Source organism: Ruditapes philippinarum, unplaced genomic scaffold, assembly GCF_026571515.1.
Source record: "Ruditapes philippinarum isolate M1 unplaced genomic scaffold, ASM2657151v2 ctg3228_1_1_1_1, whole genome shotgun sequence".
Classification (NCBI taxonomy): domain Eukaryota; kingdom Metazoa; phylum Mollusca; class Bivalvia; order Venerida; family Veneridae; genus Ruditapes; species Ruditapes philippinarum.
This window is the reverse complement of record NW_026863584.1, coordinates 23,278-51,173: the sequence shown is the minus strand read 5'-3', so window position 1 is coordinate 51,173 and position 27,896 is coordinate 23,278. Positions and strand designations below refer to the sequence as shown.

Sequence of the window (27,896 nt, the reverse complement as noted above, 5' to 3'; positions counted from 1 at the left end):
ACGTGACGATCTGTACATGCTCTCTCATAATCGAAACTTCAGCACTTGCTCTCTGATGAATCAAATGAAAACTAAAAAAAATTAAATTAATACCATCACTAGTCAGTCTTTCATCGTGTGTTTTAAACACGTAATTATTAAAAACAGACGCTAATAAGCAATAAATATATTAAATATCAAGTACCACGGTTAAAACACGCGTGCGCTAAATGAAAAAGAAATCTTTTGCAGCACAAATGTTTCGAGCGATGTTTAAATAAAAATATTACTTCGGCCTATCATTTGCTTGGCCTTTCCACGGACCTAATGAGGTGTAACAGGTGCGAGGCTAGTGCGCATGCGTAGCTTTTAATTGAATGCTCGCCATCTTGGAAATTTGAACAGACTTTCCAAAGTATTTCGTACAAACAACCGTTAATTTCTCTATTGTTTCGCCTAAATTTCAGTCTTAAGAGAAAGCTTATGGTTCGCCAAAGCATCTGCTTACGGTAAGCAACTTTTATTGTACATTTTGGTGCGAAAGTTTATCGGAAGTCTCGTATTTTGTAACAGGCTTTTGTTCAGCGGACGAGTCGACTTTTTACGAAATGTGTATAATGAATCATCATTTTAAAATGCACTTCAGTCTTGCATGTTTAATTTTGTATATACAAGGCTTTAAGTGCGCAAAATATATCTCTTTTGCAGAAACAATGTGAACAGTGTTTGATATATATCGATACTAATTTTAGCTTCACAACTTCAAAGAACAAATTTATTTTTTGAGAAAGGAGCAGTCTAAAAATAGCATGGGTACGGGTACAAGCTCTTGAAACCTCTCTTTTTGTATATAATACTTAATACAGGGCTTTCGACAGTGATTTTTTTGCTATGTTTAACAGCAAATATAAAGGCTGTTTCCCCAAGCCCAAAATAAGTATATTTTAATTGGAAGTTCTAGCCGTACGTGAGTCACGTACGACTAGCCTGGACACACTATTGGCTAGCCGTACGGCACTTTTCAAAATTATATGGAAGTCGAAAATGCACAAGTTATTTTGTGTCCTTAAACGACGATTTTAATCAAATCTCCGCATTTGTCCTAGTGTGTTCACTTTAATAAAGATGCTCCGCAATTTTGCAAAAAAAAAAAATAATAAATACGAGTACTGTAAGCGTTGTATAATCTATCTTAATAAGATTAAGTGTCAAAGTTGCATGTTATAACGTCCTTAATTTTCAGCTTATGGTTTGTATGAAAGATGAATTGTTAAAACGTTAATTAAGCACATGGATCGAATAAATAATGATCGGAGGGGAATAAATAAATAAATAAATAAAAAGAAAGTAAAAAAACGGTGAAAAGGAAAAATAATTTAATAATGCAAACTTTCCTTAATGATGGACGATGGACAAACTTCTATACCGTCGGTAATTGACGCAATTATCAGAGCCCAACAACAATTATTTTCGGTGTTTTTGTTTGTTTGTTTGTTTTTTTTTTCAAATTAAAAATTACACTTAATGAAACAAAAATGGATTATTATCAAAATTTTGTAAAGTATTTCAATTGATGTTATTTAACTGCAACCAAACGCTATATTTTTTCTCGACGTCTTGAGATGACAAAGTACATTTTTTTCTGTAGCCAACACGTCGATTAATCTCTAAAAAGTAAACATTCTTGTCTAAAATCCTCGCTTAAAGTCATAATTAACATATGCACTTTCGCCTTCCACATATTTTTGAAAAGTGCCGTACGGCTAGCCAATACAGTGTGTCCTGGCTAGTCGTACGTGACTCACGTACGGCTAGAACTTTTGGCTAGCCGTACGGGCCTGTACGGCTAGCCACTTCCATTTTAATTCCCCTAAAAATACTTATATCTTCCTCTTAAATACCCAGTGCTCTATTTTTACCCAAACCTTGATTAAACAACATCTTGTATCAGCTAGAAGACTGAAAGCTCTCTTTATAGATAGCCTCTGCTATGTAAAATGCATGTTAAATTGAATTGAAATTTCATAAAATGTATTGGTAAATTCTATTCTGAGTTGTTAAAATAATCAGACAAGCCACACAAACACGAACATTTAGTAATTTAATTTAATTGCAAACGTTTCGGCTATATGCCTTCATCAGTGCAAATCATAATAAAATTGCTGGGAGCGACGTCATAACGGAACGCGCCAAAAAATCGTTATGGCGTTTAGCGGCAAAAATATGATAACATGTAGAAACAAATATTTATGTTATAAATAAACCTGGTACATGAATTAAAATGGATCAATAGTGAGACAGATGCCTATAAGACAGTGTTAATAAAAATAAGATAATAGACAAACATATTAATATTCATGTAACCTATTATAAATCAAACAATACTTTATTATTTAGTCCATTTTTTTTTTTTTTTTTTTTTTTTTTATTCTGAGTTGTTGGAATTTGAGTTCAGATTTTCATCTTTTCTGACTTATTGCGTTTTATTTCCCCCTTTCAGAAAGCAACATGTTGTTTTAGATATTAGAAAAAATCACTGTTCAGGCCTCCTGATATTTTTAACTAATATTGGTGTCCAAGGAGTGTATGTTTGATCAAAAATATCATCTATAGGTTTTCAGAGGGGTACCTCACACTTGGCCAGGGCAATTTCAAGCCTTTTTACCCCGGTGCCTTAACGATTCGGCCTCAAAAGTCTGATTTTTTCAGCACCTTTTGTAAATTTGATAAAGATAAAAAGTATTGACAATTATGAGTTAATTATCAAATCACAGGAACTTGATATTCTGTCAATAAATAAGAATTACAGTTAAATATGTACCCCTATAAACACAAGGGATGCAACATCTTTTCACTGACCTATTTTTATGAAGAGGGTACATATTTTACTTTAATTCTTATTTATTGGCAGAATATTATGCTCCTGTGATTATATATAACTCATACTTGCACTTATAACATTATCAAACTATAAAATAACTTAAAAGGACATTGACTATAGATAATATGTTGGTATATAACAAAAAAGAACGATCGTTACAAAATTGTGATATCCAGAATATATTTTCAAAAATTGTTCTTTCATTTTAAAGGGACTCCATGGAGGTCTAAAAGCTTAAAAATAGAAAGTTTGAATTTCTTACATAAATAATCTGGGGCACTTAAAACAGACATGCAAAGTTAGTTGAGAAATATATTTAGAAATAAATTGAAAATCTTGTTTTTGAGCTTGTCTTAGTCTGATTTTGATGAACAGCATTGAAAGGCTTTTCAGTTTGAGGTCATTTTTAACAATTTGAATTATGATTCTAGACATAAAGGAGTGAGCAAATATCTGAAATTGTGCACAAAGGTTATTTGTCTCCATCAACAGAAATTTTTTTCAGTCCACCATGTCAAAAAACCTCAGTGGCATCCCTTTAATCTACAATCAAAGAATAAAGATATAAATGGAGTTAAATTCAGAATGACTTGCATGGGAACAGATTTTTAGGCACTTGCCTGATGTGTTCAGGTTGTTTCTACTTGTGAAAACTTTCTATATAAAAACCAATTGAAATAATATTAAAAAAACACCACTGAAAAGTCCTGGAGATGAAATGAAATGTTAAGATACCACAAAGAAAATTTTTGAAAAGGCTAGTAGTGTCATGATTGTAGTGCCTTCCCTGGCACAGGTTGTCATCGGTCATTGGAATGAAATTTTTCTTATCAGTTAATTGACCAAAGGGGGTCAAGTAAAATTGGTTCAGATGGGATATTTTGTGATGAAAATACCTTGCTTCTAAAGGTGTGGTACTGTTTTCTTGACTTTCAAATTTGACCTTGTGATCTGTAGGAGGTATGGGTCATAGGTATTTATTTAGAAGTTGCCAATTTTTATGGGATGCTTGAAATTCAAACAGGGTGAAGCCCTTCCTAAGGAAACAATAAAATATATATGCATAACAGTCAATGCGAAAGTCAAAAATTTTCTCCAGCCACAAGGACTGGGATCCTTAGTTTATTTCCGGCCCTGATGATTTTTTTCCCGGCCTTGACTCTGAAAGGTATTTTTTGTAAGGGTGGGGGGATGGATATTGCCATAATTATAAACAAAGAAATTTAGCAAATATGAATTATCAGGCTCAACTATAAGATACTATGAAAAAATATACAGAAACAAATTAAATAAAACATTAGCATAATTCACAAGGAAACGATACATCTTTCAAAGATTTAATTTTGAAGATTGGAGAAAAAATATGTTTTGGTAAGGAAACTATCCAAGACAAGATGGTGGCTAAAATCTGGTTGTATCTTGTGGTGATTTTGGTTATCTGGGTCTGTGAATACAAGCAAAAATGAAAAAAAAGGTCAACCTTGAAAGTTTTGCATATCTTAGAAGGCCAAAAATTGTTTCAAACTGGCTGAAATTTTATTCTGACATGAGGACTGACTGTATAGAAATTTATCTCGTCCCTCATGATTTTTAGTTTGCGAGATCCGAGGACCCAGCGACAGACTTTCTCACAGACTGGCATAATATCCCTCCTGGCCTCTTATAATGTTTTGTGTTCCATACATATTTTAAAAATGAAGTTTACTAGCTAATAAAAGTTTTACATAATATTTTGCCTACATGTGAATGATTCAAGCTTGGTTGTTTAAGAACCTTTTGACTAATTTTCAACATCACTTCAAATGTCCCAGTACTAATGGTTTTTTTTCCCTCGTCCAATCAGATAGTGTTACTCTGCATAGGTGGTATGGTTCTATGTGCTGAACAGTCAGAACAGTATACTGAAGTATAAATCTAATATGAAGCAGTGCATTTGGGTATATTCAAACTTAAAAGAATCAGAACATCCTTAATGAGCGTAACCTCTATACCTGCCTGAAATATTTTAACAGAAAGAAGTGGCTCATTCTTGTGCATGACAGACCAGGACATATTCACAATATAGAGAGAGAAACCCGGGGGGGATGGGGGAGGGAGGTGGAAATAATGAATATCAGGCCATCCTTAAAAAAATGTTTGTTTGCAGTAACGCGACCGACTCACAAAATTTGCCCCTACTCAAAATTTTTTTTTCATGGTCTGGATAAAAAAAAATTTTTTTTGAATCAAAAAATTTTGCCTTGTGCTTTGTTTTCGTTCTTTTAAAGGTTAATAGAAGAAATAAAATGTAGGTCTTATTAAATTATAATTCACTTATCAATTTATTAATTGTTACCAGATTATCAAAGCATATAATTGTCCAGCATTTGAAATTCCATGTTTAAGAGTACAGTTCAATAAAAAAAAAATAAAAAATCGACCTACCTACCCACTTTGAAAATTCTGGGTTGGGTTACTGCAAACAAACTATTTTTTAAGGATGGCCTCAGTGTATTATATTTATAAGTGTAATAACATGATTGTATAATTATGGTATAATTATGCATTATAGTATCTATAATAATCCAACTTTCCAAGAAACATGAAAGTCGTCTTCAATATTATTGCAAGGTTGTCATTCTCATGAATGATTTTGAAAATAAGTGATAATCAAACATTTCCCCAAAATAATTTTGAACGAAGTTTCTAATGTAATGTTAAGCAGCCATTTAAACATAGATGTTAAACCCTCAGCAAAACATGCACAAAATCTTAATTTTCTTACATTGTTAAACCAGGGCTCGAGCTAGTGGGCGATTCGGGCGAAATAGTCGCCGAATCCTGTCTGACTTCGCCGACATCCTACATGAAAGCGAAGATGAAGTCGCCCGATTTTATTGATCCATTATTGAAAATTACCAACAATAACTGTGAATAACATGTTGTGTGTGTTTGCTTTGTTTACCCTCGCTGCCGGAAAAAGGGACTGTCATGCATCTCAATCAACGCGAAATGTCATTAATCCGTTTGTTTACCAACATGTCATAAAAGTCTAATTAACAGACACTCGAGGAACAATTAGACTCCGCCCACGGCGAGATTACCGATACGTGCGAGAAACCAATCGTAATTCACGTTTTAATCGAGGCGACATTATTAAACCAATCATTAAATCGCTAACATACAACTACCCGTAACAATTATTTAAGATGGACGGATCAAACGTCAATTAAATTTTCACTATCGAATGTTTGTAAGAATTAAGAGGACCGCTCGACATATAACTGTAACGGTAATTTTAAATGAAAGTTATGATAACCTTTTTTGTCGACGAGTTAAATTTGATAAAATTGACGGCGTATTACACTGTATTTATTACAAATGAAGTTAAATTAAAGATCGTGTCTTTCGTTATAGATCTACTTTCATTTTCTTTACAACATAAGTGAATATGAATATAATGTCCGGCGCAAGCTTTTTAATAGTAAATCAGAAGGGAATAACTGTTAATCCACCCATGATATGATCCATGATAGGAATCAACTATGGCTTTTATATCTTCATTTAATGCAATGGTTGCATTACATGATACTCATTCTTATTACTTGTTTCAAACTAATTTTGAATTAAAATTGAATATTCTGTTGTAACACAAATCCAATTCATTTAATAAGATATGTACAGTGAGTCAACATAATTGCAATAACATACAACAAACATCGATAAATGAATCTCCTCATTTCTCCCTAAAGTCTCCCCACTTCTCCCTAAAGCAGCTGGAGGGAGAAGTGACTTCTCCCTAAATTTTGAACCTAGCTTGAGTCCTGGTTAAACCATTCTACAGGATGGTTTAAAATTTCACCTTGGTGTATAGATGTATATAAGTTTAATCTGCTTGTAGTGTGTGTGTATATAACTAGTAGTGACACTTGAGAAATTTATTTAGGCTTGAAATGTTGTGTGGCAGAATAATGTAAAAAGCATTTTAAACTTTCTAGATATGCATTAGTCATTTGTAAGCTTTTGTGTACATGTACAGTATAGTATATACATATTGAAGATAGACATTGTATTAAAAAGGACTGAGGAGTTAAAAAATAATAGATAAAATTATATTGTTGGATTTTACACAATTTATTCCAATGGGATGTTGTAATGTTGTTTAGGAAGATTTATAATCTGTGTTCTTGAGATTTTTTTATGTTGTAAGCCAGGAGAACAATGCAGTGACTCAATAATTATAAAGTGTAAGTATTTCATGTTATTTGTAATACAATACACTAAAAAAATGAAATTGCTTATTGTTAAAGGCACATTAATATACCTAGGAGAGGAATATATTTCTTTCCTTTAGAAAATAATGGTATTAGACATAAGATGTGTATCATCTGAATAAAGTGATGCTGAATGTGAAATAATTTGTCATTAAAGTTGAAAAATGTAAACAAAGAAGTATTTTGACTTCCATACAAATAGAAACAAACATTAACAGTACTTAATGTAATTGCCAAAAAATAAAAAAAAGATTGTTCATGTAATAGGCCGATATTTAATTTTTTTTTATAAAACGGGGCACCCAAAACCAAATAAGTTTTTGGGAATAAATCATTTCTGGAGTATCATTGGCCTTTAATTGAAAATTACTAAAACAATCCGATCAGGGTTGTGGTCTAAAATTTCAAATGAGAAATTAAAAAGATTTGTGCTTGATAGATGCAGAAAGAATACTTCTGTGAAAAAAATGGTATTTCAACCAATATATTAGATTTTGTTGCTTAGAGGAAATGGTGGCTAACTTGTTTAAATTAAAGGCTGTGCAACTCAGCTACATTATTTAACCCTTATAGTATACCTCAACAGAATCATTTATCATTTTTAAAGAAAATTTAAAAGTATTTACTGGCAGAATAGTGCATAGCGCAAAATGATCAGATGCCACTGACCGAGTAATGTGCCTTGAAATAATAAAATGAAACCTAATTTTCATCGGTACCTTATATTAATTTTGTTCATCAGTGTAAGTAGCAGTTGCAGTTACCGACAAAATTGGTGCTTTGATGTTTCTGCTCTTTGCAGCTTTTGAAGTTAATAGTTGCATGAAGTAGTGAATGGATGGCATTTCTGATTTATGTACATACTTTTTTTACTTTTCCCCTCTTAGTAGGCGCCATAGCTTGAAATGAGACTAAATGCATACTTAATTGTTTACATCGGTAATAATGTGATTTCATTCAGAACACCTTTGTATTGTGGTTCAGAATGAAAAGTTCATCAATCTCACATTACAGGCATTAAGTTTTACCACCAATGAATGGTAAATTTTACAATGTTATGAAAAAAACAAACAAAAGAATTACAAATATTTACAATTTATTTTCTAAAAGTCAGGGGGAGTCTATAATGAATTAAAAAAAAAATTGTTATTTCTTATTTTTCTATTTCATCATACATTTGTGTACACCAACTACAAATATTCACTAGTTACACACATACATACGAAGTTACAACTTTGAATGTACAAATTTACAACTTTTAATGTAAATAGTGACTGACAAAAAAAATAAACAGAATAAAATTTGACTTTACTTTAAAAAAATAACAAATTTAGTCATGAACAGACAGACTCCCACACCTTTTTAATAATTCAATAATTCAGATGAAATGACTTGTGTGCAGAGCTAAACTGTTGTAACACAGGTCATAAAGCTGCCATCTTAAATATGTTGACACTTTCATTGAGAGTATTTTAATACACTGATGTAAATCCCGATAAAGAATACTACCACTTAAACCATTTTGCCATTCACTACTTCTGTTATAATCCAAACTCCCCACATGTCAGGTTAGTAATTTGTTTGCACTTGATATATTTCATTGGGGGGAAGTTCAAAACATTGAAAGCTTCCTTTAAAAAAAAAATTACAACTCATGTGAGGATTACGCAACAAGAATTTAGATAAAGTGAGTTTATCTTGATACATACAGTTTTATTTTGTGAATTTCTTTGTATTTGTTATTTTGAGTATCTTGTATTTCTCTTTTGAAAACAAAACAATGACTAGTTTGTTTATATCTATATAACTTTGAGAATCTCCCCCCATAACTTACCTTGACAGGTTACCTGATAAATGCACCTTTTGTAATCCAGAGGTGCCCCAAGGGAGAGCTAAAGAAAATGTTGAAATTTTCGACAAATTGAATTAAAGTTAAATGTGTTGAAACTAATTGGTCCAATGTGACAGATGAATAGATATGGTAGTATAATTTACATGGTTAAGTGGACTGGAAAATAATTTGTTTTCGTGACATATGTCAAAATCAGCATAGATTGACTGCAGGGCTTTAATGGGAATTGTGTCTATACTTGCAACCTTTATTCTCCTTCATATACAGTTGGGTTTTTTTTTGCTCTCAACACTTTGGGAACATGACCCAAATCCCTGGATTGGAAATTTTTAGGATGTTTTAGACAGATTAGGAAACTCAGATAACATTGTATACATCAAATAAGACAAAGAAATTATTTGGTTTAATCACTTATAAGCACATAATTATTATAATTACAATTTTCCAAGGTACAGAGCAGTTACACTTAAACTATTGGATATGGTGGCTCCCTTATGGAACTTTGTTATTTTCAAAATTTACTGGTTGTGGGGGTGGGGGAGAGTTGTGTCACCATTAAGTTGATTAACACTTTCTTTTCTGAAACTGACAAAATTACAGACTGAAAAATGTTGGTCTTCATCTTCAAATTTTTCATCTTAATGAATATATTTCCTATATTGAAACTCGACAATACCAAAAATGGAAGCTTGACAATTCAGTAGTTTTAATAATCTCTGGTTTAACAACGTCTCTAGTGTGACATAGATGCATAAATGATGATACTGATGGTGGTGGTGTTGGTAGTTTACCCATTGGATCACAGCAGTATATCAGCCACTTTGAATTCACCAGAGCAGTGTCAGTTCTGCCACTGCATTGTTTCTGGGTATGCTGTCAAGCAGTTTACCAGTAGTAGAACCTTCATCTTTCCAAGGAACTGTTAACTTCTGTACATATCAGAGAAAAAGTACAGCCTGAATGATCTTAGAAAGGATTTCATGATCAGACAAACTGAAAACAAGAGACCTGCTTTGCCTTTGAAAGTAACCAGGGTTGCTGATTCTCAGTCCAATGCTCTTGCTATTGAGGCAACAAGACCATGTTGCTGTTGACATTTTGCAATGCATACTGATGCTAAAGATACAGTCTGTTGTATCCGAAGTGCTCTTACCTTAAAATTGAGATTTGTCAGCAATGGGATGATCACATCTTTAATTCTATACATTTTGAACCTTATTGTCCTTAATTGTATCAAAAATCACCCATCATTTCAACAGAAAATTCTTAAGGTCATCTGGTCACAAAATATTGTGCATTTGGGTAAGGAGAAGGGAGGGAACTTTGCTTTAAGTTTTTAAAGATCACTTGCTTTGGGCCACCTATTTGTTGTACAAAGGTTACCACCATTATTATCAGGTCTTTTCTACTCTTCTGCTTATCTTGGAAACCTGTTTTGTGATTTTTAGAGATTTTTGACTGATTTTGGCGAAACTGTTGAGCAACTTATATAAAGTTTCCGAAGCTGATAAAACTTTTGTAAGTTTGACAAGACATATACAAGTCAAGGCTTCAGTTTAGATTGTTCCCCCTATTTGTTCCTTATGGGATCCATTGTCAAAAATATATATTTAAATGTTGAACAATGTTGAACAAAACAACAATTATGTAACTTTACATACAAGAAAATCTCGAGGATTTATAAATCCTTGGCCAGAAATGCCAGGATGTGTGTGGATTGTCTGTAAACATAAATCTAAAAAAGAGCTTCTTGTATATTTATATGTTCTTGTGTTGTAGTAAATACTGTCAGGTTCTCTCTATTTTACTGTAGGCTGGTTTTTTTACAGCTGCCAATTCTAACAGTAAAAGCAATTTGCTAATTGCACTCAAAACAGTCTCCGGTTACCTTTGATCAAGGTCCCAGTTCCATGCTTTTCTAGATCTAGAGCATATTTCCCAAGATCGTAAAAATTATTGTGTGGAATTTTATGGTTTTGTACCAAGGGTTGAAGGAATTGATTTTATCAGTATAAGCAGATGAAGTAAAGGCGATAGTTGTGTAATGCCACTGTTTACATTTTCATGTGTTACGTTATAATTATGGGTTAGGTAAGAAAAAAAATGTAGGCGAGGGGAGAGGTGATAAAAGTTATATCAATGCACTGTATGACCTTTTTTGCCACTTTCCATATTCCTAACAGAATTGTGTTTCTTGATACTTTTTTATATATGGCAAAAAATGCAATGGAATATCTCACATACCCTTCTACAGCAAATAAAAACCTTGCACTAATATCTACAGATTTAAAATTTTGTAATTTCTGTCCGTTTTGGACCCCACATGTACTTTGGCTACAACATATAAAAGAGGGGAATAATAATATCGGTATATACATTGAAGGTGAGTGCATTTGAAAATAAATTCTTTCTTGCGGATTTTTGGTCAAAATCACTGTCTGGATAAAGATTTTTTATTCAAATGCTCTCTTCCCCTAATATATCTGTTGAAAGAAAATACCCAATTATTCTTGTGTGTTTTTTGGTGTGTGTGTTTTTTCCAACCAATTCACAAATGTGTATATAAATGCGCTTATCTAAGCCAGAAGGATGTAACAAATTACATAAAAAAATGTTGCCAGTCTTTACTATGCCTTTGATGTTCAGGAAAGCCTTGAGTGTTCTTTTTCCGTTGTATTTCCCTTGTGCGCCCCATGTCAGTCGAGATTGCTGTTTATTAATGTCTCAACCCATTGGCACACCCCATTATTTAATGACAGGTAGGTCAGAAATGGCAGGTGTCATGTTGGAATGTACTACTTTACACAGTTTGTAGGGGTGTCAGGATTTTTGTTTCCTTTCATGATATATTGTAGATTTTTCTACGTTTTTAAAAGCTAACTTATAAGATGTGTTTATTTTAATTGATTTAATAGTTTTTCTGACAGTGTCGTTTCTTTATTATTTAATGAAATTTAAACTTTAAATGAGTACCTGTATACAATAAACAAGTTAGAAAATTTATCGGTCCACCGATACACACATTTCTGCATGGTTAAGTCATAAAGGTGTCTATGTTTACAAAGAGCTATGTCAGATTTGAAAATGTGATAGCTGAGTGTTGGTTGTATTTCTATTCAACAATAGTGACATGTTTGTATATTAGCATACCAGAAGTGTCAAACAATTATAAAAATATATTGATTTTTACTGATAGTTTAAAATAGACTTTATCAGAAAATACGATCACATTTGAGTTTGGGGGGTTAAATATATAGCAAAATAAACTGAAATAATGCATTTTATGTTTAGTTTTTGAAAATACAGGTGCTTGGAATAGGACGTCAGTTAATATATTTTTTGGAGTTAACTGAATTTTTATGCCCCCACAATGTGGGAGCATATAGCGTTGCACTTGTCCGTCCGTCCGTCCGTCAGTCCGTCAGTCATTCCGTCCGTCCGTCAGTCCGTCCGTACGTCCCGAAATCTTGTGAACGCAACTCCTCTTAAACCGGATGGCAGATTTTGCTTAAATTTACAGGGATGAACAACCTTAATGTGTAGATGGTAGTAAAGGAAGGAATTTTCGCTGCGACCAAATTTAACAGAATTATGGCCCTTTGTTGATTTTTTCACTAGATACTATGTAGAAATTTTGTGAACGCAACTCCTCTTAAACCGGATGGCAGATTTTGCTTAAACTTACAGGGATGAACAACCTTAATGTGTAGATGGTAGTAAAGGAAGGAATTTTTGCTGCGACCAAATTTAACAGAATTATGGCCCTTTGTTGTTTTTTGCACTATATACTATGTAGAAATTTTGTGAAAGCAACTCCTCTTAAACCGGATGGCAGATTTTGCTTAAACTTACAGGGATGAACAACCTTTAGGTGTAGATGGCAGTAAAGGAAGGAATTTTTGCTGCGACCAAATTTTACAGAATTATGGCCCTTTGTTGATTTTTTCACTATATACTATGTAGAAATTTTGTGAATGCAACTCCTCTTAAACCGGATGGCAGATTTTGCTTAAACTTCCAGGGATGAACAAGCTTAATGTGTAGATGGTAGTAAAGAAAGGAATTTTTGCTGCAACCAAATTTAACAGAATTATGGCCCTTTTTTGATTTTTTCATTATATACTATGTAGAAATTTTGTGAACACAACTCCTCTTAAACCGGATGGCAGATTTTGCTTAAACTTCCAGGGATGAACAACCTTAATGTGTAGATGGTAGTAAAGAATGGAATTTTTGCTGCGACCAAATTTAACAGAATTATGGCCCTTTGTTGATTTTTAGTTTTCAACTTGTGGCACATGTAGTCCAAAAAATATTTGACCTAGAGTCATAAGATTGACAGAACAGTGGCGTGTGGGGGCATCCGTGTCCTATGGACACATTTCTAGTTAAGTTTGAAGTCATTGCCAAGTTATTTAATTCAATAGAGATTGGGAGCTTTTAATTTCTACCAAAAACATAACAGGAAATATTTTCTACAAAAAAAAAATAGGGAAATAGTGAGTTTGTGTAATGTCACACATAAGTGGAGAAAATAAAGTGAAACAATGTGAACTGGTGAAAAAAAGTTTAACAATGTAGTGCATACGGGCACGGTGACTAAACATTTTCAAATCGAGTGGAGTTTTCCTGTATAAAAGTTATATTGATTTTCGTGGTTTAGTCATTATTTTTTATGTGAGGTGAAAAGGGTGTGAAAAATATTGCAATGACTGGCAGTTAAACAGTGTTTGTGAATGGATTTACTCAAATTGTTCAGTCAGCTGTGATATACTCTTTATGTGTATGTGTAGAAAAAATCACTCAGCAGTGATTGAATTGTTGTCAGGTGATTAACTCAAATATTGTTGAGTAAAAACCTGGAAAAGACATCCAGATACTGTGTATATTAACTAGAAAAAAAATTGTGGTGTGTTATTCATTGTTGGAGAATTGAGAGAAAAAATTGTTATTAAAATTTGTGTTTCATTCTGAAGGATTTTATTTATTTTCACAATTTTTGTTTAATACTTTGTGATAATTTAAATGCAGTAAGTTTTTGATTTGTAACATGTTTTTGATTTGTAACTAAAGTTTTCAGAATATTTTGTAATATAAATGTTTAAAATAATAATTGGATAATTATAAAAGATTTTAGTTTAATGGATTTTAAACAAATTGATATACCAGTATGCTCTTTTTATTTTTGTAAACTTTGTACATGTTAGCCATTCGGCTTATATCTGAAGTATAATGGTATGATCAGTGTAAACTTTTATTTCTTCTTTCTCAATAAAACTGTGTTCACTTCAAATATTCAATTATTTAGTTAAATTAAATTATGATGAATTTTTGTCTTGTATATTTTCAGAGCCTTTGAGCATACATAAAGATCTTTAAACATGAGTTCTTACAATATAAATCAACCAGCCTCAACCAGGGCCAGTAAGTATATCTCTTCATCTTTCCCTGTTATTGAACTGAAGACATTGAGACTAAAAATTATGTTGCTATAGGGACAAATTTTGATTCTGAAAGCGGCATGTGTCCAAACAAGCCAAAAATGTTTTTTAAGAAAATCAGCATTGAGAAAAAATGTACTAACATTTTGTAGAAATTCAAGAAATTTTCACTTTTAAAGATAAGTTACATGTTAAATGCAATTGCAGTATTTAATAGTAATACTAGATGCTAACACATTAAGGGCTATTTGTGCTTATTCTGATTTATAATGTTTATTTCGTAATATTAAGCGCCATTTGCAATGTGTAATTTGTAAATAACTTGCTTTGAAATACAGTTTTTTCATACATAAAAATTACATTTCAAAACATTTCATATACATTAGCAAGTATCTGGGGTTTGATGCTTGTGTAAAGCTATATATCTAATGAAAACTTTCTACAAAATTTAAACAGTACACAGTTGAACTACCTCATTTCCATAAACAATTGTTAAAAGAGTTATATCATGGAATGTTTGTCATAATCGGCATTTTTATCATAATTAGCACACATATTATACACTGTACGTAAATCCGGAGCAATATATTTTATGCAACTACTTAAAATAACTGATTAAGTAGGTTTTGAAATTTGTTAATGCGCCACTGGCTCATTCATAAGAATACAGATCAACATATTTCTTTCATACATTTATTTTGATATTATTCTTTTTCAAATTTGAAAGAAAATGATCTGTAAAAACTGCAGGCAGTGGATCTATAGTTTTATACACTTGAAATGAGGCAAATTTCATTTTAATATAAACGCTGTCCCAATTTATGAATATTTAATTGCCTGCTGTACTTTTGTTCTGAGCTTCTTTAAAATCATGAGAATAATGCTTCAGAGTGCACCAAGTATGTCATTTAGCCAGAAAAATGATATATGAGTGGAAAGAGTCAATGGTCAACACAGCCATAACCATCTTAGCACAGTCAACTTGGCCAATAATTGAGATAAAGCTACAACAAAAGATCTTGTTTGTTGTTTAGTTTTGTGACAATGAAGAGATTTATTTTAATCCTACAGAAAATATTTGTTCAGTTTTATCTGCTATGCCATGGAACAAGCTTTATCAAGGCTGAGCTGAACCTTTTTCATATGATTTAATTAAACACACTTTTGCATAACTGGGGAAAAAAGCAAAACAGAAAACTTTACTTTCACAACTATTTTAGTCCAGTAGTTCTATCACACCATTGACAAAAAGCTATGGTTATTAAATGATGTGTATTGATTTTACAAAACAAACAACAAGACTGATGTAGTTGTCAACAATATAATAAAGTGACATTTTGTTTTGACAGTGGGTCCTGGTGGTAACATGATGGATCTAGGGGATATGCCGATGGACAACAAACAACAACAGACACTGATGTGGCAACAGAACCAATACATGGGAGATTCAGGAATCCACTCAGGCGCTACCACACAGGTATGAATCTCAAAATATTAACATAGGTCATGGAAAAGACTATAAAACATTGTTAAATAGTGAAAATATTTATATTTTTTTATTTAAGCTAGTATTCCAAAGAAGATTTAGGCTTTACCCTACAAAATAAGTATATAGGCTTAATTGTGAATGAGATAATGACCGTTTCGGTTACTTCATTGCAAGATTGGAAAGATGTTTAAATCATCATTTAAATCACAAAGTCCTGTTCTATGTTGAAAGCTCAAAATCATTTTCATTCCATCCAAGACTATAAAAACATATGGTAGCCTAGTGAAAAAAATTAACCCTCAAGATATTTGAACTTGGAAGTATGTGTTTATTAAATGAAAACAACTTTTTAGATTGTTTGACAAAGAACTAAAAACATTTTATTTGCCAAAATGTTCATAAGTATGATTTGTTTTGTGTTCTGTTTCCAGGCTCCATCTCTCAGTGGCAAGAGCCATGTGGACGATATGGAGGAACCAGACCAGAATATGGACACATCAAGAATGATGTTCAACTGGGGCGAGCAGGGAATGGGTCCCGGCTTCACACAGGAACAAGTTGATGGTAAGCATATCATATTATATTATAAGGCAGCATATCAGAAAATATGAAAGACTAGAAATTTCACTGTATTTAACCATTTTATTATCATGATTATAATTATCTTAATTATGGGATTGATTTTAGATAAGGCACAAGTAGAAATGAATTTAAAAACATTTTATTTCATGAAATAAAGACTGGAAAGGAATAAATGTATTGGAATAGAATTTTGTTGTGGTAAATTACTTAGTCCAAAACCATCTTGCTTACAAATATAATGTTTTAATACTTAAAACGTATATTTCTTTCTCAGATATGAACCAACAGTTAAACCAGACACGATCTCATCGTGTACGGGAGGCCATGTTTCCCGAGACATTGGAGGAAGGCCTTCAAATCCCATCCACACAGATCCATCCTGACCAGCCAACCGCGGTACAGCGTCTGGCTGAGCCTTCACAGATGCTGAAACATGCAGTGGTTAACCTTATCAATTATCAGGTAAAGAATTAAAAAGTTTAAGAAATTTCATTGTGCATTTTATAAATGGCATTAATATTAAATTGTATCAAATGAATTCCATAACTGCACAAATTTCTAAATTCTTTAAAATAATGGTTTTTTCCTGCCTATGAACAGTTCTGTGTGTAATGCTTTTTGAATTGTATTTAATATTATAAAGTAAAAATATAAACATGTTACAATAAGAGACAATTGTTTCATAATAAATTATTTGAGGCTTAAGTAATTAAAAATGGCATTTAGTAATTAAAAAACAACCTGAAAAAACATCTGACATTGGTCTGTAGTAAAATTGCTTGGTTATCTTTATACAGGATGATGCAGATCTTGCCACACGTGCCATCCCCGAGCTGACCAAGCTGTTGTGCGACGATGATCAAGTTGTTGTCAGCCAAGCAGCCATGATGGTTCATCAACTGTCAAAGAAGGAGGCGAGTCGAGCCGCCATAATGAACTCGCCACAGATGGTGGCGGCACTGGTACGAGCCATGAGTAACACTAACGATACGGAGACAACAAGATGTGCAGCCGGAACTTTACATAACCTGTCACATCACAGACAAGGTTTACTGGCCATCTTTAAATCTGGTGGCATACCAGCACTCGTGAAACTTCTTAGGTACGTTTATTTGTCAGTTATTGTATTGTGTTATTTAGATAGGCCTTTCACCTGAAGTATTGTACATTTTCTAAACATTCAAAAGCGATTATTTAAATTCTAATATTTATTCTTCTTAATTTTTTGTATCAAGAAAAAAAGTGCATAAATTAGTGTCAGACATTGGATGTTAAAAGTTATTTTATGTTTTATTATGCTACAATTAATGATTTAAAATAGAAAAATATATGTAATATCAGTATAAACGTGGTATTAATAAGTTTAAACATAGTTACATACTTATTTAAGCTTGATTGTGAAGCAATTCATATGAATTTTGGACAGAACAAAATTTATTTACTAAAACAAATGATAATGAAAAAGTAAAACAAACAACAAACAAAGCATAAGTTTTAAGGTTTATTTAATGATGTTAACCGACATTATAATTGTGTATGTATTTTTGTATTACAGTTCACCAATGGAATCTGTGCTATTCTACGCAATCACTACTTTACACAATCTTCTGCTGCACCAAGATGGATCTAAGATGGCAGTCCGTCTCGCTGGAGGCTTGCAGAAGATGGTTGCCCTTTTACAGAGGAATAATGTTAAATTCCTTGCTATTACAACTGACTGTCTCCAAATTCTTGCTTACGGAAACCAAGAAAGCAAGGTGTGTGATAATTAGAAAAATAATTTTTGTTGGTTTACTTTATGGTTTAGTTAATATAATGCCGGAATGCTCGCTGTACATTTATATATTCTAAATCAGAAAGAATTTCTAAGGGTTTTTACTTGCATTAATTAACTTGCATAATACAATGAAAATATTTCGGAGTATAAAGTGCTACATATGAATTTGATATAACCAAAATGCTGAAATAAGAATTAAGTATTTTGACAGAGTTACTAAATAAATTAATAAGAATAATGAAAATCTTGCCCATATAATCCAGTGGTTGTCAAAAATTTGTTTTATGATTGTACTTGTATGTTATTTGAAATTTAATGAAAAGATACTGTTAATTAACTTATGAAAAATCAAATTTTGATGGAATGATCTAATATCCTTTGCAAATTTTTTTTATAGGAACTCATTATTGTATACACGCTATGATTTAATACCAATTAATGTCTTCTCTTTCCAGTTGATAATTCTGGCTAGCGGAGGACCTGGTGAACTTGTTCGTCTCATGCGATCATACACGTACGAGAAACTTCTGTGGACCACATCTCGTGTTCTAAAGGTCCTCTCTGTGTGTGCCAGCAACAAACCTGCAGTTGTAGAAGCAGGTATGTAGCAATACTATATGAGCCGCGTCATGACAAAACCAACAAAATGGGTTTGCAACCAGCATGGATTCTGACCAGCCTGCGCATCCGTACAGTCTGACCAAGATCCATGCTGTTCGCTTACCAACCCTATTACAAGTAGAGAAACTGATAGCGAACAGCATGGATCCTGCCTGATCAGACTGCGAGGATGCGCAGGCTGGTCTGGATCCATGCTGGTCACAAACGCACTATGTTGGTTTTGTCGTAACGCGGCTCATATCTGAATTAAATTAAGCTCAATGTGTAAAATAGGCAGCAATTTTGGTCAACAGATTTATTATCGAATATGTAAGTTTTGTTTTATTGTATGGATTTACAAGTGTTGGTCCTGCCATTACATTGTTGATATTGCACTTTTTTTCATTATCCCTCATGTACAGACTCGATCAATCAGAGTCTGTAATTTTCATTTTATCTTGCTATGGTTAATACTTTCGAGGATCTTCTCCAGATTTTTAAAAAAAATTTGAAATTTTCCTTAAAAAAGTGATGAATGGTGTGTTCCAGATTTGATAAGTGGACTATACGTCCCATCATAAATAGCTCATGCCTCTTTTCATGGAGACTGTTTTTTTAACCTGATGGATTTTACTATTAACTAGGTGGTATGCAGGCATTGGCCAATCACCTTGGTCATGGAAGCCAGAGACTTGTACAGAATTGTCTGTGGACACTGAGAAACTTGTCAGATGCTGCAACCAAATGTGTAAGTATCCATTTGATTTTATCTCGCCTGTAATTTACCAGCATATAAATTAAATGTTATAATAAAAACTTGATGCTATCGGGCTATTGATATAACTGTTTGAAGCGAAAATGATTGTTGGAAGTTCATTTCATTTTCCTTTTTCTTGATTTTGTTGTGTGAACATTTTAAAATCATAAAATGAATAGGGTTAACTGTGAATTTTCTGAAATGCAAAGTTTGTGTTAATTTCTGTTTGCTCATCTATACTATTTTTCACATGTAATGCATTGTATATGCCAGTTATTTAATTTCATTCATTGTAATGTATTAAAGAAGATTTACATTTTGAAATAACTCGGTAATAAATGTTTCTTTTCCCCATTACAGGACACATTAGATGGCCTTCTACAGATGTTAGTTCAACTGTTGTCATCTAATGACATTAACGTGGTCACCTGTGCTGCAGGTATTTTGTCTAACTTGACATGTAACAATATTCGTAACAAGATGATCGTGTGCCAGGTGGGAGGTATCGAGGCCCTTGTCAGGACTATTCTACAAGCCGGGGACCGAGAAGACATCACGGAACCAGCTGTAAGTCTCTTTTCCTTGAAATTTTCACTCTATTTTTTTGAAACTTTATTGTAATATTCATTTGTAATGTAATGCTTTATTTATCAATTTTCTTTTTCTTTGAAGTGAGGCTTCTTTTTCTTAAATTTCAGCATAAGTTATTTCATTCTTTGGGCATATTGTTACACATAATTAGCAATTTTGCATTAATCTTTTTGGTACTGGTTCTTTTGATAGATGAATATTACTGTTTCTTAAAATTTATACATGTATATTGAACGATTATTTTTACTCTGGTTTCAGGTGTGTGCATTGCGTCACTTGACAGCTCGACACCACGAGGCTGAGATGGCCCAGAATGCGGTCCGTCTTCATTACGGCCTCCCCGTCCTTGTGAAACTTCTCCACCCACCAAGCAGATGGCCACTCATCAAGGCTGTAGTTGGTCTTATTCGTAACCTTGCTCTTTGCCAGGCCAACCACGCCCCACTAAGAGAACATGGAGCTCTGCCGAGAATTGTACAGCTCATGATCCGAGCACACCAAGACACCCAAAGGGTGAGTTTATCCTTTATAAATTCTTTTCAATGAATCCATTATAGGCCTATTATGCTTTAGAAATCCGTATTTTTTATATTTTATAGAATTGTCCATCATGTGTATGATAATGTTGTAACAATGGATTAAGAGCATGTTTAATAACTAAATAAACTAGTGCTAAATGTGCAGTAATGTTAACATGTAAAGGTAGCAAAATGTAAACAAATTTGTTTTTTGACTTCCATACAAAATACTAATACACTATAATTATAAAAATTGCCAACAGAGCAAAAGAAGCTAAATATAATTCATGTGTATTGCAAATGAGCATTTATTTTGAAACTGTAACAAGATACCAAAAATAAAATGTTAAGAGAAAAAAAGATGCATAAATGAGGCACAGTGGGCCTTTAAGAATGCAAATGTCTTATTTGGCCATTATTACTAGATTAATGAATAGTCTATATTGATAATAGTGTATTTGAAGTGAAACAGTAAAATCTGCAGCACTTTAGAATGTTTAATACTTTTAAATGATACCTGCAGGCAAAATTTTATCGACAAAAAGCATTTACTGCAATTCACTCAATTGTGTACGTAATGAATGTGATACTAAAATGTTAAATGCCATCATCGAAGATGTGGTATTATGAGAAAGGCAATCAAAAAAGGTAGAAAATGACGAAGAAAATTGAAGATCTGTTTGAAAAAATAAGCTATGGTTAAAAACATTTTATTGGTATCTTATATAAGATATGCAAAAAAGTCAGGTGCAAATTCTCAGTGTCTATTTTAGGATTGAAAAAAGGGGGGATTTTTATTACAATTGTTGATCTTTTTTTTTCTTTCTCCATGTAAAACTTTCCTCCTGCCTTTGAAAAAAATAAGGTGGGAGATGAATTCTCAAAAACATGAATGAATCCCTCCATCCTCCCTCCTACAAAAAACACTGAATTCTTTTCCTACACAAAGATAGTTAATAAACATTTGTATGTTATGTTTTACAGAGGTCGTCAATCAGCTCTAACGGACAAGGAAGCGGGTACGTTGACGGTGTCAGAATGGAGGAGATCGTGGAGGGAACTGTAGGTGCCCTCCATATCCTCGCCCGTGAGGCTCACAACAGAGCAGTGATCCGAGGGCTTAACTGTATCCCACTTTTCGTACAAGTAAGAAACCTCAAGAGTTTTTTGTGTGTGTTTGTGTGTATATGTGTTTGAATGAAAGAGGGCCGCTTTTGATGATTACTTATGATATTTACAAAAATTGTGTCCTCGGGATGCTTCTTCTTCTCGTATAACATGTTATTGTTAGTTTTAATGAAAAAATGGTTTTCAGATCAAATTATGCTGATGTGATATTTAAAAAAAAGGGGGGAAAAATGATTCTTCCATAACAGCCTTAAATGTAAATAAATGCCCTTGTTATTATAAAATGCTTTCTATCAAGTAATTTACTCCTAAAAATGCACAAAAACAAAACTGAAAAAACTGGAAGAATATTCCTAGCAGCGTGATTTTTGATAATAAAATGTAGAGAAGAAATTGTAATTTTATTAATGCTTACAGCACTTGCTGAAGGGTATTCCACTTACACACGTTATTGTCTGGTTTTAAACATCATATGTATTAACTTATATTGAATGTAAATTGTATCAGCTAAAAATCTGCAAGGTCTATATCTTGGTAGGCTTAAAACTTGCGCAAGAAATTAAAAGAATGGCTACTATTTTAATATATATTTGCTTAAAATAGTTTAATGGTACCTACTAATTTGGTTCTATTTTGTATTATGTGTTCTTCATTTTCACCTGTGCTGTACATTATCCTAGATAGCATAATAAATTATTCACACAATTGTATAAAAATGATTCAATACATAAAGTTATACAGGATTTCCTCTTAATGTTGAGATAGGGAAAATTTAATTAGTGTAGTTAATAGTGGTATTAAGATTTGTATACTGTTTTACTCTTGTGATGCTAGATGTTTGCTTATCATTCATAATTATGTTCACAAATTTGAAATCTTTCCATATTTTAAAACTAAATTTCTGTATTTTTCAGTTACTATACTCGCCAGTAGAGAATATCCAGCGTGTTGCCGCCGGTGTCCTGTGCGAGTTGGCCTCTGACAAGGAAGGTGCCGAGCTCATCGAGCAGGAAGGAGCCACCGCTCCTCTGACAGAACTTCTCCACTCCAGAAACGAAGGTGTGGCCACATACGCTGCGGCAGTTCTGTTCAGGATGTCCGAAGATAAACCCCAGGACTATAAGAAAAGATTGTCTGTAGAATTGACCAGTTCACTCTTCAGAGGTGACCAAAACATGGCATGGGCTGATGTAAGTCTTACACATATATGAAAGCAGAATGTCTTCAGACTCTGTGTTAATTTTTGTGTAAATTAATGTGTTTTACAAGTTTAATGATCATCATTAGATCAAAAAATCATCAAAGAAAGAATAAGGGGCTTACAATTTCTAAAACTTAAACTGAACCATATAGATCCAATTTCCTCGTTTCTTTTATGATTCCTATAGAAAATAGTATCAACTTAGAAAAGTAGAAGGTTTCAAGTATAAAAACCTAAAAATAATACATGGAACAGAATTATCACTTATGTTTTGTTATTGAAAAGAAGTTTCAATTTTATTTTTGTTTTTGATTACAGCCCCCAGGATTTGACGATGTTGGTGGTTTCGGACAAGACGAATATCGACCCAACGATCAGATGTACAACCCAGGTAGTCAACAAAACATGAGCGGGTCTCAGCATGACATGAGTCGAGGTACGTAATGTAATTATTACCAATAGTCCATTAGTTCACACCATTATTTGAAGGAATGCTTGGGAATCGGGGCTCAAACCCCATCTGAGGTCAAGCAGTTATTTCCTTGGGCAAGAAATTTGAGTTCCGCTCAAGCTGGTGCTAGGGGCATGAGGGATGTTGCACATTTTCATCATCCCTTCTGTACAGACTCAGTTAAACCGAGTCAGCAATTTTCATGTAATTTTGTTGTGATTAATGCTTCTATGGGATCACTATCCAGGTTTTTAGCTCACCTGTCACAAAGTGACAGGGTGAGCTTTTGTGATCGCTTTTCGTCCGGCGTCCGTCCGTCGTCCGTCCGTAAACTTTTGCTTTAAATGACATCTCCTCATAAACCACTGAGCCAATTTCATCCAAACTTCACAGGAATGTTCCTTTGGTGGTCACCTTTAAAAATTGTTCAAAGAATTTAATTCCATGCAGAACTCTGGTTGCCATGGCAACCGAAAGAAAAATCTTTAAATATCTTCTTTTAAACAACCCTAAGAGCTAGAGCTTAGATATTTGGCATGAAACATCTTCTAATGAGTGTCTACCAAGTTTGTTCAAATAAAAGCCCTGGGGTCAAAATTGGCCCCGCCCCCGGGGGGTCATTGATTTTCCCTATATGCATATAGTAAAAACTTAAAAGATCTTCTTTTAAAGAACCGTAAGAGCTAGAGCTTAGATATTTGGCATAAAACATCTTCTAGTAAATGTCTACCAAGTTTGTTCAAATAAAAGCCCTGGGGTCAAAATTGGCCCCGCCCCAGGGGGTCATTGATTTTCCCTATATGCATATAGTAAAAACTTAAAAAATCTTCTTTTAAAGAACTGTAAGAGCTAAAGCTTATATATTTGGCATGAAACATCTTCTAGTGAATGTCTACCAAGTTTGTTCAAATAAAACCCCTGGGGTCCAAATTGGCCCCTCCCCAGGGGTCATTGATTTTCCTTATATGCATATAGTAAAAAACTTATAAAATCTTCTTTTAAAGAACCCAAAGAGCTAGAGCTAAGATATTTAGCATGAGACATGTTCTAATGGGTGTCTACCAAGTATGTTCAAATAAAAGCCCTGGGGTCAAAACTGGCCCCGCCCCGGGGGTCATTGATTTTCCTTATATACATAGCAAAAACTTAAAAATCTTCTTTGAAAAAACCCAAATAACTAGAGTTTAGATATTAAGCATGAAACATCTTTAAGTAAATATCTACAAAGTTTGTTCAAATAAAAGCCCAGGGGTCAAAACTGGCCCTGCCCGAGGGGTGTCATTGTTTTTTTACTCTATGTGTATAGTAAAAAACTTAAAAAATCTTCTTTTAAAAAACCCAATGAGCTAGAACTTAGATGTTTTGCATGAAACATCTTCTTATGGGTGTCTACCAAGTCTGTTCAAATAAACAAATAAAAGCCCTTGCGGTAAAAAATTGGGCCGGGGGGGGGGGGGGGTATATACAGGGCGTGAGCGACCTCAGGGCCATCATGGCCCTCTTGTTATATAAATTGTGCATAATCTTAATATCATTTACAGTTTAATATATATAGCAAGAATACTTTAGAATTTAGTAATTGTTGGTATTACTGGTTATTATGTCAATTTTTTCAAGAAATATATAGTTAATATTTACATGCCAATTCAGAATAATAGATGGATTGTCTTGATAATTTTAGAAAATCTATGGTATGACATCTGTATTAAAATGAAAATGACACTGTACTTTATTGTAGGTTGATATTTTTATACAGTTGTACTGAGTATATAAAATGTTAATTTGAGTAATTATCCCCCGCCGAAAATTTTCGGCGGAGGATATAGTAATAGTCTCCGTCCGTCCGTCCTTCCGTCCGTCCGTCCTTCCGTCCGAAATTTTTGTCCGGAGCATATCTCTAAAAGTATTTGAGTTATCAACTTGAAACTTCATAGGTGGATAGACCTCATTGAGGAGGAGTGCAGTGCACAAAAATGATAACTCTACCTTGCATGATTTTTGAGTTATTGCCCTTTGTTATTTTTCAAAATTGATTTTTGTCCAGAGCATAACTCCAAAAGCCTATGAGATATTAACATGAAACTTCATAGGTGCATAGATCTCACTTCAGGAGGTGTGCAGTGCACAAGAATGATAACTCTTCTTTCATAATTTTTGAGTTATTGCCCTTTGTTTTTTTTCATACCTAATTTTTCACCTGAGTGGAGCATAACTCAAAAAAGTGTTTGAGATATCAACATGAAATGTCATAAAAGGATAGATCTTATTGAGGAGAAATGTATTGCGCAAGAATGATAACTCTTCCCTATACAATTTTTTTAGTTATTGCCCTTTGTTTGTTTTTTTCATGCTATTTTGTCCAGGAGCTTATCTGAAAAAGTATTTGAGGTATCATCTTGAAACTTCAATAGGTGGATGGATCTCATTGAGGAGGAGTGCAGTGCTAAAGAATGATAACTCTGCCCTGCATTATTTTTGAGTTATTGCCCTTTGTTATTTTTCAAAATTAATTTTTGTCCAGAGCATAACTCAAAAAGCCTTTTGAGATATCAAAATGAAACTTCATAGGTGCATAGATCTCACTCAGGAGGTGTGCACTGCACAAGAATGATAACTGTACCTTTTATAATTTTGAGTTATTGCCCTTTGTTATTTTTCAACTTAATTTTTCAATTCAATTTTTTTTCTCTCAAAAGTATTTGAGGTATTCAACTTGAAACTTCATAGGTGGATAGATTTTTACTGAGGAGGGATGCAGCACAAAGGATGATAACCTACCCTGCATTATTTTTCAGTTATTGCCCTTTGTTATTTTCAGCCATCAGTATTCACATAGGTTTCAAATCTGTAATCACTATAGCCATCAGTTTTCATTACCAAAAGACCTCTTAAAATGGAATTATTCTGCTCTACTACATATACATTCTTCCAATGAGCAAACACATTCGGCGGGGGATGGCCATGTTGACATGGCTCTTGTTTTCATTGGTACTAGGATTTTAAAGATTATGCTTTTTGGATTGATAATTGCATTTGCTGTTTTCAATATTTGTGTTCCAATATTTTGTTTGAGATATTCATGTTTAACACTGTTTTAGATATTTATGTTAACATTTCTTCTTTCAGGTTATGACAGTCAGTTGCCAATAGATTCAATGCAGGGTTTAGATTTAGGCAGCCAGGGTAGCAACCAGTATGGCCCTATGGATAACCTTGACATTGGACCCCATGGTGATCTCAGTTTCGGAAACATGGACAACAGTGGTATGCCCCCACAAGGTCAGGGAGATAACCCTGGCGGGCTTCCCCAAACCTGGTTTGATACCGATTTGTAAGGGGAGATAAATTGTGACCATTATCAGTGATCTATATTCTAACGACTTTAATCAGCATGGGAATGAAAACAGTAAGAGGGAGACAATTTAACCAGTGAACTCGTGTGGATATTAAAGGGCGGTCTACAGAAAAACACCAAATATCTTCAAAAGATCTGTAAGACATCAGTGACTGAATGAACTGTACAAAATGCTTGGATCTTTTTAAACATATGTGTAAAGATTTTTCTTTTTAACTTTTAAAATTTTTAGAACATAATTTAGATTTCTTTGTGTTTTGTACTATATATGATGCAGTCAAGATAGGATAGATCTTTGAAAGAAAGGGAGACAATAGGAGTAAATAAAAACAACTACATAATCAGATATGATTATGTCCTCATTGACAAAATATCGCACATCTTTTGGTGGTACAATAACACGCACTGCCTTTATATGGATTACTGTTAAATCTTTTCTTTTGATAGCCTAAAATTCAATTTTCATGAATGAATTTACTGAATTGTTCAGCAGAATTGATGTCAAAATATTTAAGAATTTAAAAATTTCACTCATGTAACATAATGAAAATCAACAAAAAAGGAATTGTGGAGTAAAATTATTTCGGTTAAAGATTGAAAAATTGTAACAACATTCTGTGGTTTTAAAAACTATTGAATATTAGATCATTAAAAATACAGGGAAACTTCAGGACTTTTTTCGTTACTATTCAATAGGCTAATCAATGCATTTAAACTTTAATTCTTTTTTTTTTGTACATAAGATTTGTTGTCTGATGGAAATTTGTATACTGGGAGCAATGTATATCGCAATTATACAAAATTATATAATCCTCCCTATTCATCATTGCAAAAGTGGCAAAAATGGATACATAAAAAATTGTGAATGTCATTTTAAGTCAGATCCTTGTGAAAATAATCTAGGTCCAGATGTGTATTTTAGCCATTATAGACAATTTATGATTTTTTTCATATGTATATGCACTAGTTTTAACGTGCAAGGTATTGGTATTAATAGTTTTGTATTTTGAAGATATGAACATATTTTTCAATCAAACGTTT

At 33.1% G+C, this 27,896-nt stretch overlaps 1 protein-coding gene across 2 annotated transcripts; it reads left to right on the top strand.

Moving 5' to 3' along the window:
- Positions 1-327: 327 nt before the first annotated feature.
- LOC132722584 (catenin beta-like) lies at positions 328-27,114 on the top strand. Of its 2 annotated transcripts, none has more exons than XM_060707105.1 (15): positions 328-488; positions 14,316-14,389; positions 15,756-15,883; positions 16,327-16,459; positions 16,752-16,939; positions 17,275-17,579; positions 18,033-18,234; positions 18,710-18,854; positions 19,499-19,602; positions 19,972-20,178; positions 20,461-20,715; positions 21,705-21,866; positions 22,763-23,038; positions 23,368-23,485; positions 26,627-27,114. In XM_060707105.1, the coding sequence occupies exons 2-15, from the start codon at positions 14,347-14,349 to the stop codon at positions 26,833-26,835; spliced, it is 2,475 nt and encodes an 824-aa protein (XP_060563088.1). In that variant the 5' UTR covers positions 328-488; positions 14,316-14,346; the 3' UTR covers positions 26,836-27,114. The 2 variants fall into 2 exon arrangements, with proteins under 2 accessions (XP_060563088.1, XP_060563089.1); XM_060707106.1 differs by lacking the exon at positions 328-488 and adding an exon at positions 13,974-13,995.
- The last annotated feature ends 782 nt before the right edge of the window (positions 27,115-27,896 follow it).

Excerpts from the sequence above, each read along its gene's own strand:
- LOC132722584 (XM_060707105.1), top strand. The coding sequence starts at position 14,347 with ATGAGTTCTTACAATATAAATCAACCAGCCTCAACCAGGGCCA. Across the intron at positions 17,580-18,032 it reads GCACTCGTGAAACTTCTTAG|TTCACCAATGGAATCTGTGC; the intron begins GTACGTTTATTT and ends TTTGTATTACAG. Across the intron at positions 23,039-23,367 it reads AAAACATGGCATGGGCTGAT|CCCCCAGGATTTGACGATGT; the intron begins GTAAGTCTTACA and ends TTTTGATTACAG.